The following is a 17867-nucleotide window of genomic DNA, read 5'->3' on the forward strand; positions in this document are numbered from 1 at the left end:
TAAGAGGCAACAACGAGCTAACGAAAGCACAGATGATGACCCAGCCGTAAGTGGGAACACCAGGTTCCCATCTGTGGCACAAGGAGGACCACGTGTTCTCAGGTGCCAGCGGCGGCGGAAGAGCGCCAACTTCCGGGGCTGCACCCTGCCAGGCGCCAGCCCCGCCGCTTCCTCTCCTAGGCCTCGAGGGCCACCGTCCGCTCCTGGCCTCCGTCCTTTTTGTGTTTTCAAGCCGCCTAGGCTCCTCCTCCTCGCACCCTGGGTCCGCCCGTTTTCCTCCACGCACCCCCGGGTTCCTCCTACTGCAGGACCCGCCGCTGCCCCACCGTCTGCCCGTCCCCACGCCCCGCCCCGCCCCATCCCTTCAGCAACCCGCAGCCTCAGGTCGCGCCTCCTCTCCCTCCGTCCGCCGTGGTTCTCCTGCCCAGGCCCCGCCCCCACGACGTCAGCCCTCCCCTCACGCCAGGCCCCGCCTCCCTCGGGCCCCGCCCCCGGGGCGTGCGGCCCCTCCCCCCGTGCGGTGGCTCCCTGGGTGAGCAGCGTGCTGCTGCGTCATCGCCAGTGGCCGGTTTGAATGAGGCTCGTCGCACCGGAGCTGCCGCCACCCCCGCGCTTCCTTCCCGGCCGGCTCCAGGAGCTGCTTCTCATTCCTCCGCCGCCCTTGTCAGACCCAGCCTTCCGCGCCGTGTCCTCCCTCCTGCCTCGCCATGCCACTCTACTCTGGTGAGCGCCGTCCTCCCTCGTGCCGCGCCCTCGCAGCCGACTCTAGGCCTCCTCGTAGCCCAGCCTGCAGAGGCGCGCGCAGGACCCAGCCGCCGAGGGCCACGGTGGGGAGCGTGCAGTGGCGGCCACACGAGTTGGAGCCCGGCCACGCGTGGGAGCTTGGCCGCTGTGTCTTCGCGTGGGTGGGGTGGGAGCTGGAGTGGAGACGGGGAGAATCTGGAGAATCGTGACTCTGCAGAATAGTTTCTGTCGCTGTCCTGGAGTGCTGGGAAAGGCGAAGGTGTGTCCTGGGGCTCAGGAGACCAGGCTGCTGGAGTGTGATTGCGTTGAGTTCCTGGATGAGAGCAGGGGTGGAATGAGCGTGGAAAGAAGTTGGAAGTGGGAGGTACAGGTTTGCTCACTTCTGCTCGGCATTGCTCTCGGTAGCGCCCTACGGACCCTTTTGGTTCTGTCCCCTACCAATTCAGTTCTGTCGGGAAGCCTACTGCCGATCAGTCTTTTTTGATGCTTCGTTTTAATTTCAGCATAGATTGTTTTGGACTTCGAAGATGAAACATAGTGTTAGCAGGAGTCATTTATTGATGGCTTTCCAAGGTGTTGACTGAGGATCACGTTTTCCTTAGTTAATGGACTTCACTGTCCCTCCTCGTAGTCAAAATGGCCTTTGAAATGTGTATGGTGACTCTAGTTGGCTATGGATATGTGATTTATTATCTCTGACTCTCCACTTTGGTATACATAATTCCTTTATTAGAGGAATGATGTGAATCAAGAATAATAATTGATCTTAGGGTGGACTGTTTTATTCATTTATCTATTTATTTCGAGACAGGGTCTGCTGTGTAGGCCTACCTGGCCTGGAACTCAAGAGATTGCCTGTCTCTGCCTCCCGAATGCTAGGGTTAAATATATGACCACCATGCCTGGCCTCCTCTTCCTTATTTCTAATAATGCCTTCATTTATTCCCATGTTATCTTTAGTTTGTACTATTATACATTACTTTAAAACTTGTAGGCCAGGTGTAGTGGCCCATGCCATTGATCCCAGCAGTTGGAAGGTAGAAGCAGGTTGAACTTTGATTTTTGAGGACAGTCTGGTCTGCAGAGTTTCAGGGCAGCCAGGGAAACCCAGTCTCGAACAACCAAAAAACCAAAACAAAAAAACCTTCCCCAAACTCCAAACAAACAAAAATAACTTCTTGCTCTAGTGGTATTGAAGATCAAACTCAGGACCGTCCTTGTGCATGCTAAGTAGGAACGTTCCACTACGCTATTTCCCCAGTGCCTTTGCCTTTTGTCTCTTTATGATTACAGTTTGTGCCACATTTGAATTTCGTTATTTTGCTGCTCCTAGAGTTGTCTAATAATAAACAGACCAAGCAGCCTCTATTTAAGTCTCCAGGGATTACACATGCCTGTACCGTAAAGGTCATATGTGTGTTTTAACATGCCATATGCTATCTGCTACCATTCTTTTTTTCTTTTTTGTTTTGTTTTGTGTTGTTGTTTCTTCCTGAGATAGGATTTCTTTGTTGTAGCCTTCCTTGGCTGTCCTGGAACTCATACTCTAGACTAGGCCAGCCTCAAACTCGGAGATCCACCTGCCCCTCCCCCCAGTGCTGCCATTAAAGCTGTGCACTGTCACCACCCAGCCATATTCTACCTTTCTAACTTGGCCCTTATTAACTTGCTTCTAGTTTTTTCCTCTGCTGTCTCATTCTCTCTGGGAATTACTACTATTTCAGAACTCATGCTAAATGCTTTTCTTGTCTGTTTTAGGAATACTTCTAATCTCTGGCCAGTACCTTTGTTTTGAGATTCAACTCAGAGTTGGCAGTGGTAATTCAAAAGTTAATTCTTTCTCCAAGAAATCTTTCCTGGTTGGGTTATGGTGGCTCATATCTCAAATCTCAACATTTGAAGCACTGAGACAGAAGGATCATTAATTTTTGTACAGCGTAGGCTACAGAGGGAGAATCTGTTCTAAAAAGCAAGACCAAACAGAACAACAAACAGAAATACTTCCTTACTCAAGATCTTTGGCTTTTTGTATATGGTGGGACATGCCTTTAATTCCAGAACTTGGGTGGCAGAGTCTGCCTGTTAGTTTAAAGCCAGCCTGGTCTGCATAGTGCATTATAGCCAGGACTACATAGTGAGACTGTGGCTTTAAAAAAAAAAAAAAAAAAAAAAAAAATATATATATATATATATATATATATATATATATTTGCTCTTTGAGCCGTTTGTTTTTGTGATAGTCATTATTATAACCACCACATCATCTCTTCATTAGACTATATTAGGTTCTCTCCAAAGATAAATAACTTGCTTGTTACTAAACCAGTGTTCATTTATTGTGTATGAGTGGTATATGCATGCAGAATGTGTTTGGTAATCGGAGGAACTGTTTTCTTTCCTACCATGTGGGTTGTGTGATTGAACCCAGTTGTCAGCCGTAGCCACAAGTGCGCTTACTGCTGAGCCTTCTCTCTGGACTCATTAAATCAGACCCTAAACACACTCAACTGTTGATACAGTTGAGATGTGGAGTCTGGGTCAAGAATTAAAATTTTGATTCTAGAAGTTGGAACTTTATTTTGAAGCCCCCCCCCCTTTTTTTTAAAAGACACAGCTTTCAATAAATACATTTGAGTTTTATTATTTACATATTTTAAATGTGTTAGCTATTTGGTGAAATTGAGCGTGGTAAAATTTACCTTTGTGTCCATTTTCCTCCTTTTTCTTTTGGGGTGGCCTGCCTCTAAATCATCGGTACAAGGGGCTGTTCTACCTCAGTTTTTTGGGTAGCTGAAATTATAACCAGATGTCACATCTTAGATGTTTTTAAGTGTGCAATTTTCTGTCACCCAGGTTTATTCACATTTTTGTATAACCATCAATATTTCCAGAATCTATACCTTCTGAAGCTGAAACTCTTGCCATTTAAAAACATTTCCTCATTTCTTCTTACCTATTACCCTGTGGCAGCCAACATTCTTTTAATTGTTAAGGTTTTGACTTTATGTGAGTAGCTCACTTAAATTAAAAAAACACAATCTCTGCCCTTTTATGATTGGTTTGTCTCACTTCATATCAGGTCTCCACACTTTGTCTTTCTTGTAGTGTATGTAAGAATTTTTTTAATTTATAATTGAATAATACTTTAGAGTGGGCTTTTCCCAGCAAGCCCCTTTCCTGCCTTCTCTTTCCCTTCCCTCCACTTTCCATTTCTCCTTTGCCCTTATGCCGTAGGGATCAAACCTAGAGCCTCACACTTGCTGGGCAGGTCCTCAACTGCTGGCCTCATCCCTCCTCCTTTCTCAGCGTTTGTCTGAAGGACGATGCGCTGAACGAGTGTACATGTAGCTGTTTTGAGTCCTTCTGCCCTTCTAGGAAGAGAATAATAGGTAATTCTGTGCTTAAATTTTTGAGGCAGTCTTATGCTGTTTTCCATAGCAACCACTATTTTATGTTCACATCAGCAGTGCAAGGGTCCTAGTTTCTCCACACCCTCACCAACCCTTGTTATTTTCTGTTGTCAGACACATTTTTGGGGGACAGCAAAGTAAAAGTGCTTGTGCCCCCTGAGTTCCAGCCTTAGTGTCCACCTACGGGGTGGAAGGCGAGAACTAACTCATGCAAGTTCTCCTCTAACCTAAACATGTTAGCAGAGACATGTGCACCCCCATACACATGGATATACACTCAGTAATAAGTAAAATGTAAAAAAAAAAAAAAAAATTTTTTTTTTTTGAAAGACTCTTTGTTGTTTTGTTTTTTAAGACAGGGTTTCTCTGTGTAGTCCTGGACTCACTTTGTAGACCAGGCTGGCCTCAGACTCACAGAATCTGCTTGCCTCTGCCTCCCTGAGTACTGGGATTACAGGCTTGTGCCACCATGCCTGGCTAAAAGACACTTTAAAAAAAAAAAAAAAAAAGCTATGGTTGCACATTTGTTCACTCAGAAGGCTGAGGCAGAAGTATTGCCAATTTGAGCCCAGTCTCATTTAAGACTTTAAAACCTTAAACACCTCCCAGATAATTGAGGGGAAAACATAGCTGTTACATGTAGCCAACATATCTTTGGATTTTTAAACACTTGAGTACTTGTTGCTTGGAAACAACTTTTCATTTCTCCTATACTTTTCGTATGGTTTAGAATTGCAGTACTTTTTCAACAGGTGTGTGTGCGCACACGCACGTGTGTGTGTGTGTGTGTGTGTGTGTGTGCGCATTTGTAGGCACACAGTGTGCGCACACGCACGTGTGTGTGTGTGTGTGTGTGTGCGTGTGTGTGTGTGTGCGCGTGTGTGTGTGTGCGCGCGCGCGCATTTGTAGGCACACATTTGGAAGTCAGAAGACAACTTCGAGGATTTGGCTCTGTCTTTCCAGTATGAGATCTGGGGAGGCTTGTGAGCCAAGAGCCAAACTTTTATCCACTGAACCATCTCCTCAGCCCAAGAATTGCTACAACTGTTTTCTTTCTCTTTCTCTCTTTTTTTTTTTTTTTTTTTAATTGAGACAAGGTCTCATGTAGAGGTTTCTGGCCTGGAACTCTTTAGAGAGGCTGGCTATGAACTCACAGGAATTCACCTTCCTCTGCCTCCTGAGTGCTAGGGTTAAAAGGTGTGTAACCACATACCCTGCCTGAACTATATATAACTCTTTAACCTTTCTGGGTGTTCTTTTATTCCCTCAAGATTTATTTTCCATAAACTCTCTTATCCTTCTCTCTGTTCCAACAGTATGTATTGCTTTAAACCAGTGGTTCTCAACCCTTGTGGGGGGGGGATGAATGACCCTTTCATAGGGGTCACCTAAGACCTTTGGAAAATACAGATATTTATGTTATAATTCATAACATAGCAAAATTACAGTTATGAGTTACAGTTATGAAGACAGTTTTATGGTTGTGGAGGTCACCACAACATGAGGAATTCTGTTAAAGAGTCCCAGCGTTAGGAAGTTTGGGGAGCCACTGTTTTAAGGCTAATCACATGAAGGCCAGAAACTTTTTTCTGGGAGAAAATTCATTGTGATTAGAGGTTCACTTTAGTTTACAGAGGTGGTTGGAGTGTGATTTAGAATATGTGGGTATTTATTAACCGATTTTCTGGCATTATTGGATCAGTCAACTTCTCAAGTCAGCCTCTCTGCTTCCTTCCCCCTCACCTTCTCCTTTCCCTCTCCTCCTCTAACCTGTAGTGCTGTGAATTTAACTCACCTGTATGCTAGGCAGATACTGTACCACTGAGTTTGTATTCTCCACATGCTTGTATTTATATAATAATATATAAAATTTTGTTTGTATCCATTGCATATATATTACTCATTTTGGGAATAAAACAACAAAGGACTTTACTTTTTTATTTTGACTTGACTTTTTTCGGAGATGGGAATAGGTTTGAGGGAGGGTCTCTCTCTGTCATCTTGGCTGGCCTGGAACTAAAGAGAGCTTGCTTCTACCTCCTATGTGGTAGGGCCTGACTATTTTCACCTTTAAAAGTTATTCCCTAATGATTTTCTAAATTTGAGGTCTATAAGCTTAAAAAGTATATAAATGAAAAAATAATTGTTTTTGTTTACAGTTACAGTAAAATGGGGAAAGGAGAAATTTGAAGGTGTGGAATTGAATACTGATGAACCTCCAATGGTGTTCAAGGCCCAGCTTTTTGCATTGACTGGAGTCCAGCCAGCCAGACAGAAAGTTATGGTGAAAGGAGGAACCGTGAAGGTAAAATGGATCTAAAGTTTCACCAATACTGTTTAATTAATGCTAGAAAACATGATTATTGCTAATGTAGCTTTTTTGGAGACATGGTCTCACAATGTAACCCTCACTGGTCTGAATCTCCCTGGGTAGGTCAGCCTGGCCTTAAACTCGTAAGATCTGCCTGCCTCTGCCTTCCCTTTCACCTATTCTAGTGACCTTGTGATTGTGAGGCACATCATGGCTGTTTCAAAATACAGTATTACAAAGTGTCATTTACAGTTTATTCAGTAGATACCTCCAGTGGTCAGGACTATAGCATGCTACAGTTATCTGTAATGTTTGAATTTTTTTGTGTATGAAGATGTTAATTTTATTTTCTTTGAACTAATATAAAATGGATTTGTATATAATTTCATGTACAGTGATAGAAAATTTTATCTGTTAAAAATATACAACCAGGGGCTGGAGAGATGGCTCAGTAGTTAGGAAAACTTGTTGCCCTTGCAGAGGACTCAGGTTTGATTCCCAGCATCCACCTGGAGACCCACAACTGTCTGTACTTTGTCCTAATGGCTCTGATACCCTCTTCTGGTCTCTCAGGGCATGCAAAACATCCGTACATATAAACAATAGAATAATAAAAATGTAACAGTAGGGGTAATTAAAAAAAAAACACATAGAATGTATTTTTGTAACTAGTGTATTTGAATGTTGAAATTGAGTTTACCATTTTCATCAAAGCCCTGGTTTTTAAGTAATGGGACACTTTTATACTTTTTTTTCTTTTCTCACAGTCTACATTTTAAAGATGAATCTTTTTCTCTTAACAATAATTGCTGTCAGGCTAGAGATGGCTCAGTGGTTAAGAACAGTGGCCGTTTTTCCATAGGACCTGGGTTCAATTCCCAGTACTCACATGGCAGCTTATAACTGTAACTCTAGGGGGTTCAACACCCTCACATAGATACACATGCAGGCAAAACACCAGTGCATACACAATTCAAAAAATATACAGTGAAAAAAAAGAGTAATTACTGTCTGACTCCTCTGTCTAGAAAAGGAGAGAAAACCCATGTTTATTTCTGGAATGATCACACAAACTCTATAATAAGAGTTCAAGTTTACCAACCCTTGATGAATGGCCACAAAATGATGAGGGTTTTCTTATTTTTGTTTTGTTTTTTCTTCTTATTGTTTATAATAGTACATAAAGATAGCTGAAAAGTATTTTTCTGAGGTTTGTGTGACATTCTGAAGAATAGCAGTTAACTTAAGGATAAGGACTGCCTGCCCTGTTTCTCAGGTGTAGATTGGATGTTGATGAAACTTGTTCACTTTGCAAATTCTGTGAGCCTTTGGCCTTCAGGGAGCTGAAAACTAGTCTGCCAAGCTGTGTCTTGATGTAGACTGTGGAACATAGCAGAAAATATTAATCAGACAAAACTGACCAGTAATAATTAACTTCACTGCATGTATCTTTTATACCAGGCTTTTATAATATTTCATTACTTTTCTTTTTTGGTTTTTTGAGACAGGGTTTCTCTGGACTCACTTTGTAGACCAGGTTGGCCTTAAAGTGCCTCTGCCTTCTGAGTGCTGGGATTACAGGCATTCATTACTTTTCTATTGGTATTATTTATATTTTAAAACTAAGAGAACAGAGCATCAGAGAGGTTGCAGTTGAAAGGACCAAAGAATGGGATGTACAAGTCAAGCAGGTCTGGATTGAATTTCTAATTTTGGGGCAGGCATGTAAATTTTATTTTGATGTAGCTTGAAATTTAATAATTGTGCAGAGGTGGTTAAATGTCTTTGTTTGTCTTTGAAATAGGATGATGACTGGGGAAGCATCAAAATGAAAAATGTAAGTATTAACACTCATTACAGGGGGCAAGGGTGCAAAAAAAAAAAAAAAAAAAAGAAAAGAACACTCACTACAATGAAGTAACCAAATTATTTCACCAAAATAAATTTGAAGTGCTGTTTTTTTAGTGTGTATTTCCAGTTGTTTAACACCACTTAATTACTGCTCTTCCCCACCCCCACTGATTTGTTTCAGTCTTTCTGGAAAGTCAGCTACAGGTCCATCTCTGCACTCTTGTCTCATTCTCTAGTTGATGAAAGTGGTCTAGTTGATTACTATGTGGTCTTGATAACAAAAGCAATAAGTAGAAAGTAAGATACTATAAGTCCTCTACATTTTTCTCTTTTCAAAAATGTATTTTTTAAAGATTTTATTTATTTATTTTGAATGCTCTGTGTGCATGTACATCTGCATGCCAGAAGAGGGCAATAGAGGATATAGATGGTCATGAGCCACTGTGTGGAATTGAACTCATGACCTCTGGAAGAACAACCAATGCTCTTAACCTCTGAGCCATCTCTCCAGCCCTCAAAAATATTTTTGTGTTCAATTATAATTTTATAAGAAGTCAGTTTCTGTAAGTTGACTTTGTTTGAAAATACATAGACCTTTAGGCCAATTTGGAGAGAGTGAGCATCCATTGAGCACCAAGTCTCTGAGTATAGTGTGCTTACTGTTTGTCATAGTAGAGCTGTAGTGTTTTAGTGCAGAGACCCTGCCTGGCTTTTGTTAGAATTTAATGTTCTTTTGCAGTTGAAATAATATCTTTAAGAATTTTTTTCTCTGGCCACAGTGGCGCATGCCTGTAATCCCAGCACTTCGGGAGGCAGGGGCAGGCAGATCACTCTGTGTTCGAGGCCAGCCTGGTCTACAAAGTGAGTCCAGAACAGCCAAGGCTAAACAGAAACCCTGTTTTGAAAGCCAAAGGAAAAAAGATTCTTTCATAATGTTTGTGGCATATAAAAATGTAATTAATTTTTTCCTGTGTTTATTTTTATTTTATGATTTTAATTGACTTGTTAGTCCCACTAATGTTTTTGGAGATTACATTGAGGTTTTTATATACACAGGAATAGTATTTTCAAATAATGAGTTTACTCTTCCCTTTCAGTCATTGTGATTTTTATTGAGGTATAATTGATAAATAACTTTTGTGTTTTTTTCCCCCTAATATTTTATTGGAATTTCTTAGTATGCTGCTGAGTAGGAAACAGTGGACATTTTATCTCAGTTCACTAAGATTTAAACTTATGAATGACTGTTAACTGTTGTTACATCTTTTCTGTTTCTTGTTGAAGTGATCATTTGTTTTTGGTTTTTTTATACTTTGTTCAGTTTCACTTAGCTATCACTGGTTCTCTGTTCTTGGCCCTGAGGATGGAATCTGGGGTGTAGTGCATGCTGGGCAAGCTCTTTACCACCAAGGTACACGCAGGTGTGCTATCATGGATTCTCAGTCCACCCTACCACTCGATATCGCTATATGTTGCCCAGGCTGGCCTTGAACTCCTGGACTCAGGCCATCTTGCTTCAGCCTCAAAAAATGGGATGAAAAGTGTGTCTACTAGTTATGGTATACATGCTTTCAGTTCCAGTACCCTGGAAGCAGAGGTCAGCCAGGGCTACATAGGAAGACTCTGTCAAAGAAAAAAAATGCAGTTAACCCTAAAGAGGTTTATTGATGTTTATTCTCAATAAATATTAATTATCAATTAATATTAAGATATTAAAATGAGATATCTAAAAGTATTATTCATTCATATAAAAATAATTACAAAGGGAGTTGGCAGTTGGCTCAGTGGATAAAGGTGCTTACAGTCAAGCCTGGTGACAAATCCATATGGTGAAAGGAGAGAACTGACCTCTGCAAGTTGTCCTCTGACCTTCACATATTGTGTATGCGCGCACACACACAAATAATTAACATAATAAATAAATAAAAATTGAGGAAAGTACCTATCCCAGTTTCTGACTCTGTATTTGCATGAGTGATTACCTTCAGTACTGGCATCACTTAGTGGAATATAACCGGTTCGTGGCCTCATTATAATACTAGTGCCAGATAGAGATTTATTTATGACTTTATTATTCTAAAAGAACCTCAGGCCCCCGTGGAGGCTCACAGACAGTACCTAGAGTGCTGTGACTATTTGAGAGGAGGACATATTTACTTCCTTAATGTATTTCTGGGTTCAGTTTCTTAGTTAGGATGTTGGCATGTATGATCATGAGATATTTTAGCCTTTATTTTATTTTACTGGTTTTTCGACACAGGATTTTTATATGTAGCCTTGACTGTCCTGGACCCACTTTGTAGACCAGGCTGGCCTTGAACTCAGAGATCCCCTGCCTTTGCCTCCCGAGTGCTGGGATTAAAGGCTTGAGCCACCGTGCCTGGCTCTAGCCTTTATTTTTATATTGATTTATTTTCTTATTTTGAGACAAGATCTCAAGTAGCTCTGGTTGGCCTTGAACTCTTTGTAGGGGAGGATGGCCTTGAACTGATGCTCTTCCTTCTGCTGCCTGGTGCTGAGATTAGAGGCCAGTAACTGCTACACCTGGCTAGTCTATATTTTTATTTTATTATGCATTTCATTTTGTTGTCAGAATTATGCTGAGCTCATTAAGAGAGTTGGAGAAGTATTTCTTTTTTCTCAATGATGTTCTTTACATATATGAAATAATTTACTGATGAGTTCTTTTGGACCAGGATTTTTCTTGTGGGAACTTGTGTGATTTTAATTTCTTTAAGAGATTTATATTTTTTACTTTTTCCTTATGTTAGTTTTTGGTGAGGTTATGTTCAAGGGAAGGAGGGAGGAAGAGAAAACATTGAGTATCAGTCCTTGCCTTTCACTTTGTTTGAGACAGGGTCTCTTTGCTATTGTGTAAGCCAGGATAATTGGCCCCTGAGCTTCTGGGGATTTTCATGTGTTGGCCTTCTTTCTTGCCTAGAAACACTGGGATTAGTGGTGTGTTTTCCATGGGTTCTGGTCCTCATGCTTGCATGGCAAGTACTTTACATGTTGCGTTATTTATCTTCCCAGTCCTATAGGATGACTTTTAAAACCTATGCCCAAAGATTTACAGATCCTCCTGCTTCTAACTCCCAAGTTCTAGGATTAGAACCTATAGGTATGTGCCTTCTTGCCTAGCTTAATATTCCTTCCTGTTTTCTTGCTGAGTATTAATAGTATATTTAAATATTTGCTTCCTTAGACAGCCTTGGAAGAAGTTTCATTAGTGATGGTTTAGTATTTCTTTTCTATTGCACTATAAAAAATCCATGGAGAAATGAAAGAATGAAGGTTTGAAGGTTATTGAATTCAACATAGATAATCCTCTGTGTGTGTCTCTTTTGTTTTTTTTTATAATTTATTTATTTTTATTTTTACGTACATTGGTGTTTTGCCTGTATGTATGTATGTATGTCTGTGCGACAGTGACAGGTCTTGGAGGTACAGACAGTTGTAAGCTGCTATGTAGATGCTGGGAGTTGAACCTGGGTCCTCTGAAAGAGGAATCAGTGCTCTTAACCACTGAGCCATCCCTCCAGCCCCTCTTTTGTTTTTTTTGAATCCTAACTGCAGTTTTTCCTTACTCTACTCCTTCTAGCCCCTCACCCCCAGATCCACTGCTTCTCTGTTTTCCTTCAGAAAAGAACAGGCCTTCCAGGGATTTCAGCTAAACACAGTATGCAAGTTACAGTAAGACTAGCCACATACCCTCACATTAAGGCTGGACGAGGCAACCCAGTAGGAGGAAAAGGGTCCTAAGAGCAGGCAAGAGTCAGAGCCAACCCCTGCTTTCACTGTTAGTCCCACAAGAACACCAACCTATACAACCATAACGTATGTGCAGAGGACCTTGCTCAGACCCATTCAGGCTCCCTGATTGTTGCTTCATCTCTGTGAGCCCCAATGAGCCCTGCTTAGTTGATTTTTGTGGGCTGTGTTCTTGAGGTATCGGGTATCCTTAACTCTAGCTCCTGTAATTCTTCCTACCCCCTTTCTGTGGGGGTTCCCTGAGTTCTGCCTAGTGTTTGACTGTGGATGGTGTCTGCATGTGCTCAGCTCTGTATTAGTTGCTAGATGAAGCCTCTGATGAGTGTTAAGCTAGGCATCAACTTCAGAATATCATTAGGAATCATTTCATACATCAACCTTTTTTTTTTTTTTGTGAGTCGAGTTTGGTTGTTTCCTAGGTTTCTGGGCTGTCCAACCTCTGGTTTCTGGTGTGGACTCCCTCTCATGGTGTGGGCCTCAAGTTGGACCAGTTATTTGTTTTGTTGTTGTTTTGAGACAGGATCTCACTATGTAGCCATACCTGTCCTGGAACTTGCTATGAAGACCAGACTGGAACTCAAAGTACTTTATGCCTTGGCCTCCCAGGTGCTTGGATTAAGGCATGTGCCATGGTGCCCAGATCATAGATATCCTTAAGGTTATAAGTTTGCTCACCTTACTAAAGAAACACAGTCCCAGTTAAAGTCACTCCCTCCACCTCCTACCAGGGTGAGGTTGCCACACATCTGCTTTGTGTAGATTTACTCTATGTTGGCAAGTGGAGTCATGCTGTCGTATGAGTTCTTTTCAGTTTTCCTTTATTGATCATAATATTGTCAGCTTTTAAATATTTTCATGAATTTATTTCTTTTGTAACAGGGAATGACTGTCCTAATGATGGGGTCAGCAGATGCTCTTCCAGAAGAACCCTCTGCTAAAACTGTCTTCGTAGAAGACATGACAGAAGAACAGTTAGCAACTGCTGTAAGACATACCAGATTTTATGTTGGCTCACTGCTTTTTGAAGAACGTTATTAAGATGTCTTCCAGGAAGTAGTATCTAGAGGTTCTGATTTAATTATTAACATTGATGTATGTTAGCAAGAAGTAGAATTTTAATATTTTTGAAACTAGTTTAAGTCTGTCCTATAGTAAGGTTCATCATAAAACTCAGGAGTTCCTTGTTATTGTGTACTTTATTATTGCTTTTCTTAATTTATATGTGATTTTAACTTAGCTTAATTTATATTTAGCATTACATATGACATTTCTGATTCAGGCCTTATACTTTTATATGTTAAAGGTGTGAAATAATAAAGATAATTATTTTACAGATGAGGGTGTTATAAAATGCACACATAAACACATAAATTGATATACAATAAGTATATATTGGGAAGATAATTCAATTGAAATATTTACTACTTATGAGAAAACAGGATCAAAGACAAGTTTAAATGATAGGCCATTTCAATTCTTATAACTTTCCATTTTGGGGCTGGAGGAATGGTTTAAGAGCACTGGCTGCTCCTCCAGAGGACCCGGGTTCAGTTCCCAGTATCCACATGGGAGCTCACAACACTCTGTAATTCTTGTTCCGGGAACCTGACACCCTCTTACAGACATGTACAGTGAAAACACCAATGTACATAAAAAAAAAATCTTCCATGTTAAATACAGCTTATTTTGATTATTATTAATTATAATAATAATTATTATTGTTACTGGTACTGAGGGTCAAACTAAGGGCTTGCTAAAGCAAGTTCTCTCCCACTGACCTATGGCTGTATCCCAAAAATAAATGTAAAATCGATATAGAAAGTGGTAAAGACATGTCAAATTAAAGCAAACAAACCACTAGTACTACATACATTTTTTTGGATGTGAGTGGGGAATCTTTTGAGACTGAGACTCACTGTGTTGCCCAGACTATCTTGAATTCATGATATTTCTTTCTTCTGACTACTGAGATTGCAGGCATGCACTACCAAGCCCAGCTCATTTGGTATGTTTGCTTTGTGTATTTGTTTTCAAGTCTTTCTGTGCTTGTTTTGCTACCTGTTTTCTTGCCAGGCGAACAACTGATAGACACGTTATTTTATTTTCTAAAAGAGAATTAAAGCAGAATTGTCAGCATGATGCAAGTAAAAATTTTCTGTTGGGGAAAATGAAATACTGTTTTAGGGTGAAGTTAGACTATTAGTTGATAGGGCTGGTGAAGGATTCTTGACTCAGAATGTGAACTTTAGTGATTTATGTCTCATGTCCTTTTATAAATGTGTTTGTCTTACTCTGTCCCCTTTTATCAGATGGAATTACCGTGTGGATTGACAAACCTTGGTAACACTTGTTACATGAATGCTACAGTTCAGTGTATTCGTTCTGTGCCTGAACTCAAAGATGCTCTTAAAAGGTAAGACTTAAATGAAGTGGTTTAAAGCTGTCAGTGGTAGTGGTACACGCCTTTTACCTCAGGCAGAGGCAGGTGAATTTCTTTGAGTTTGAGGACAAGCCTGGTCTACAGAGGGAATTCCAATGTAGCCAAGGCTACATAGAGAGACCCTATTTTGAAAAAAACAAGACAACAAACAAAACAAAAAAAAGAGAAACAAGTGGTGTATGTCTCGGGGTAAAGGTGGCTCGCTTTCAGATGAGCAGAGCTGCTTTCTTCTTCTTTGAGATACTCGTTTATTATACCACTCAGTGCACTCATGGTTTTTATTGACAGAATTGTGTAACAGTTACACTCTAAAATTTTGAAAACCTCCTCTCTCCTAAGAAAGGAAATGTGGCCAGGCATGGTGGTGCCAGTGCTTTAATCTCAGCACTCAGGAGGCAGAGGCAGGTGTGTATCTGTGTTCAAGACTAGCCTGGTCTATATGAGTTCCAAGCCAGCCAGAGCTACATAGTGAGACCCTGTGGAAAGAGAGGGGGAGGGAAGGAAGGGAAGGAAGGGAAGGAAGGAATATGTACATACATGTACTCACTGTACTCTCTTTATTTTTTTCCACCCACATTCATCAGTTAATTTACTTTTTATTTTATAAGTTTACCCATTTGATGGCATTTCACATACAAATAACCATATAGTATGTGGTCTTCCAGTTGGCTTTATTCATTTTGCATAAGAGTTTCAAAGGTTTATTACTTTGTGTTCATGGTATACACATATAAAATTTTATTTATTCATTCTGTTGATAGGCATTTGGATTGTGTCTACTCTGTTAAGAAAATGCTGGCATGGATGTTATGTTAATTTCCTAATGCTGTGATAAAATACTATGACTATACTAGCAGATTAAAGAAGACACGGTTTATGTAGGAGGCACAGCTTAAAGAAAGCATGGGAGGAACCAGTTTTTTTTAAACATGTGGACCTGTTTTCCTTCAAAGGAAGAAATGACTGGTGCCTGGTCACTGGGAAGGCCGGAGTGGATGTTGTCTAGCAACGTAGTGATCCTTTTGCTACTCCATGGAGCCAGCCTTTCTGAATCCCTCAATATCCTGAGCAGTGTTTAGGCCCTTATTCTCCTCTTGTCTCTCAGTGAATAGAACTCAGCCTTATGAAGGATGTACTTTGCTTCCTCCATTAATAGACTATCCTTATGCCATTCCAAATCCTCTTTAGGCCCTTGCCCTGGATACTGTTTATTACTTTGTAGAACTCATTCTTACAAAGAACTCATTTGTAAGAATGAGTTCTACAAATAAGAAGGAGACAGGTGCTTTGCTACTTAGCTAGGGAGTTTCTCTGTAGCTATGCCTCAAGCTTTGCTCTGATGATTGTCATATGGAAAACTTTCCCCAAAGTTTTACTGTGCTGAAATGTGTAAGAAAAATAAACCCTGAGGTCATACTCTAGAAGTTTTGACCTGGTACCTGTTAAAGTGGTGCTGACCCTGAGTTTCATTTTCCACCTCATTTCCCTGCTGGCCATGAATCTTGCAGGGTCCCTGATAGGTAGGTTTATTTTGGCTTAAACAGTTCCAGAGAGATGGTGCCTATAATGGGGGGCAAGGTATGGCAGCAGAGAAGCACAGCTGCAGGAGCAGGAAGCTGGAGTGGACGGGAAGCAGAGAGGGGAAATTGGAAGGGGTATAAGGCCATAAACTCTGAAAGCCACCTGTAATGATGTGTTACTCCAGCAAGTTCCATAACCTCCCCAAATAGCACCATGAACTGGGGAACTATGTGTCCAAATGCATGAGCCTATGGGCAACATCTCTCATTCAAACCACCTCAGGCATTCATAAACAGATGTTTGGACAGTCTGTTTTCACAGGAACTCAAGATCATCTGAGACTCGTTTGTTCTTGGGAAGAATTGCCCATGGAACTTGGATGGCAATCAAGCAGCTGCCTGCCCACCTCTCCCTAGCCCCTTTCTAATGTTTTTGTCCTGATTTTACTTTATGTGTTATGTTTGGGGCTCACTAACTATTTATTATGACCTTTCCAAACAGTGCTCTGCTCTCTGCTTTGTATATTAATCCTATGTTGATTTCTTTGAGAATCTGAAGTATTTTTAAAGATGTGCCCTTCCAGGCTGGAAAGGTGGCTCAGCAGTTAAGAACACTGAATGCTCTTGCAGAGGACCTGAGTTCAATTCCCAGCACCCACATGGCAGCTCAAAACTATCTGTAACTCCTGTTCCCGGGGATCTGACACCCTCACACAGACATACATACATGTAGTCAAAACACCAATGCATGTTAAAAAATTATTAAAAATAAAAGATGTTCCCTGCTCTCCACTCCATTTGGTCTTATTTTAAAAAAAGTTTCATCACTATAGTTTTGAAAGTTAGAAACATGACAGGAAAGCAAAGCCCTTGAGGTGGAGGTAGTTTAACATCTTTTCTGTGCCCTCTTTAATTCTAACATAATTTAATTCTACATAATTCTATGTAAGGAAAGTGTTTTTATGCTTTTAAATTGAAACATTGTCCACAGGGACATACGTACTATACATGTTTGGTTGATTTGTGGGTTTTTTTTTTTTTCCCCATGTTGGATTTGATTGGTTTTGACAGATGTAAATGCTCTGTAATCTACTTTCCTGTCAAACTGGAGCATTTCATATTCCAGAAGCTTATGCTTTTTCTTCAGTTAATAATCCTCATTCCCTCCAAATACCTCCAGCAACTTAAGAATTCATGTTACTTTGCAGTTCTGAAGTTCAAAGGGATCATGCAGGCTTTCCTTTCTGGGTTTAGCTCTTTACTCAACCTAAAGTTAAGAACAAGGTTGCTCACACTTGTAGTTCTGTTTCGTCTCTTATGTTAGTTACTCTAGTTTAGGAGGAAAGCCACCTTTTACCATAGTGACTTGTCATGAATGGAGATTGAGATTCGTTATAATGAAGTAATGGGTGAGCAACCACCTTGGTTAGATTTTTTTCCTTTGATCATCATAAAGCTGAAAGTGAAAGTAGAAACCCTTTACTAGGACCTTGAAGTGACACTGACTTATTTATGTTAGACCAGTTAATGTTGAAAGGCATATGGCTTTTGCTCTAAGCAATATTATATAGGAAATTAGTGCAGAATCTAGGTGTATCTTTTAAATGTAAACAACCATTTAAGGTCCATTGTGCTCATATGAGTAAGACCAAAAGGGAAAAAGTACTTTGAGAAATTTGAGTTCAAGGATATTATAATAAGTTCTTTTAACTAATTTCTTTTCATTGTAATCATGCTGTTGTATTTAATGTTCCCAGGTATGCAGGTGCCTTGAGAGCTTCAGGAGAAATGGCTTCAGCACAGTATATTACTGCAGGTCA

At 40.6% G+C, this 17867-nt stretch overlaps 1 protein-coding gene across 2 annotated transcripts in view; it reads left to right on the plus strand.

Moving 5' to 3' along the window:
* Positions 1-503: 503 nt before the first annotated feature.
* The window catches only part of Usp14 (ubiquitin specific peptidase 14), a 31778-nt gene continuing 14414 nt past the window's right edge, over positions 504-17867 (plus strand). Inside the window, exons 1-6 of one of the 2 annotated variants that reach the window (XM_055625315.1) lie at positions 504-723; positions 6314-6459; positions 8270-8302; positions 12967-13071; positions 14397-14500; positions 17805-17863. In XM_055625315.1, the coding sequence (XP_055481290.1) occupies positions 708-723; positions 6314-6459; positions 8270-8302; positions 12967-13071; positions 14397-14500; positions 17805-17863 (463 nt within the window). In that variant the 5' untranslated portion in view covers positions 504-707. The remainder of the gene's footprint in view (positions 724-6313; positions 6460-8269; positions 8303-12966; positions 13072-14396; positions 14501-17804; positions 17864-17867) is intronic. The other variant, XM_055625316.1, reaches the window with a different exon arrangement.

The sequence above is a fragment of the Psammomys obesus genome, unplaced genomic scaffold (genome assembly GCF_907164565.1).
Source record: "Psammomys obesus unplaced genomic scaffold, mPsaObe1.curated_primary_1811, whole genome shotgun sequence".
NCBI classification, from domain to species: domain Eukaryota; kingdom Metazoa; phylum Chordata; class Mammalia; order Rodentia; family Muridae; genus Psammomys; species Psammomys obesus.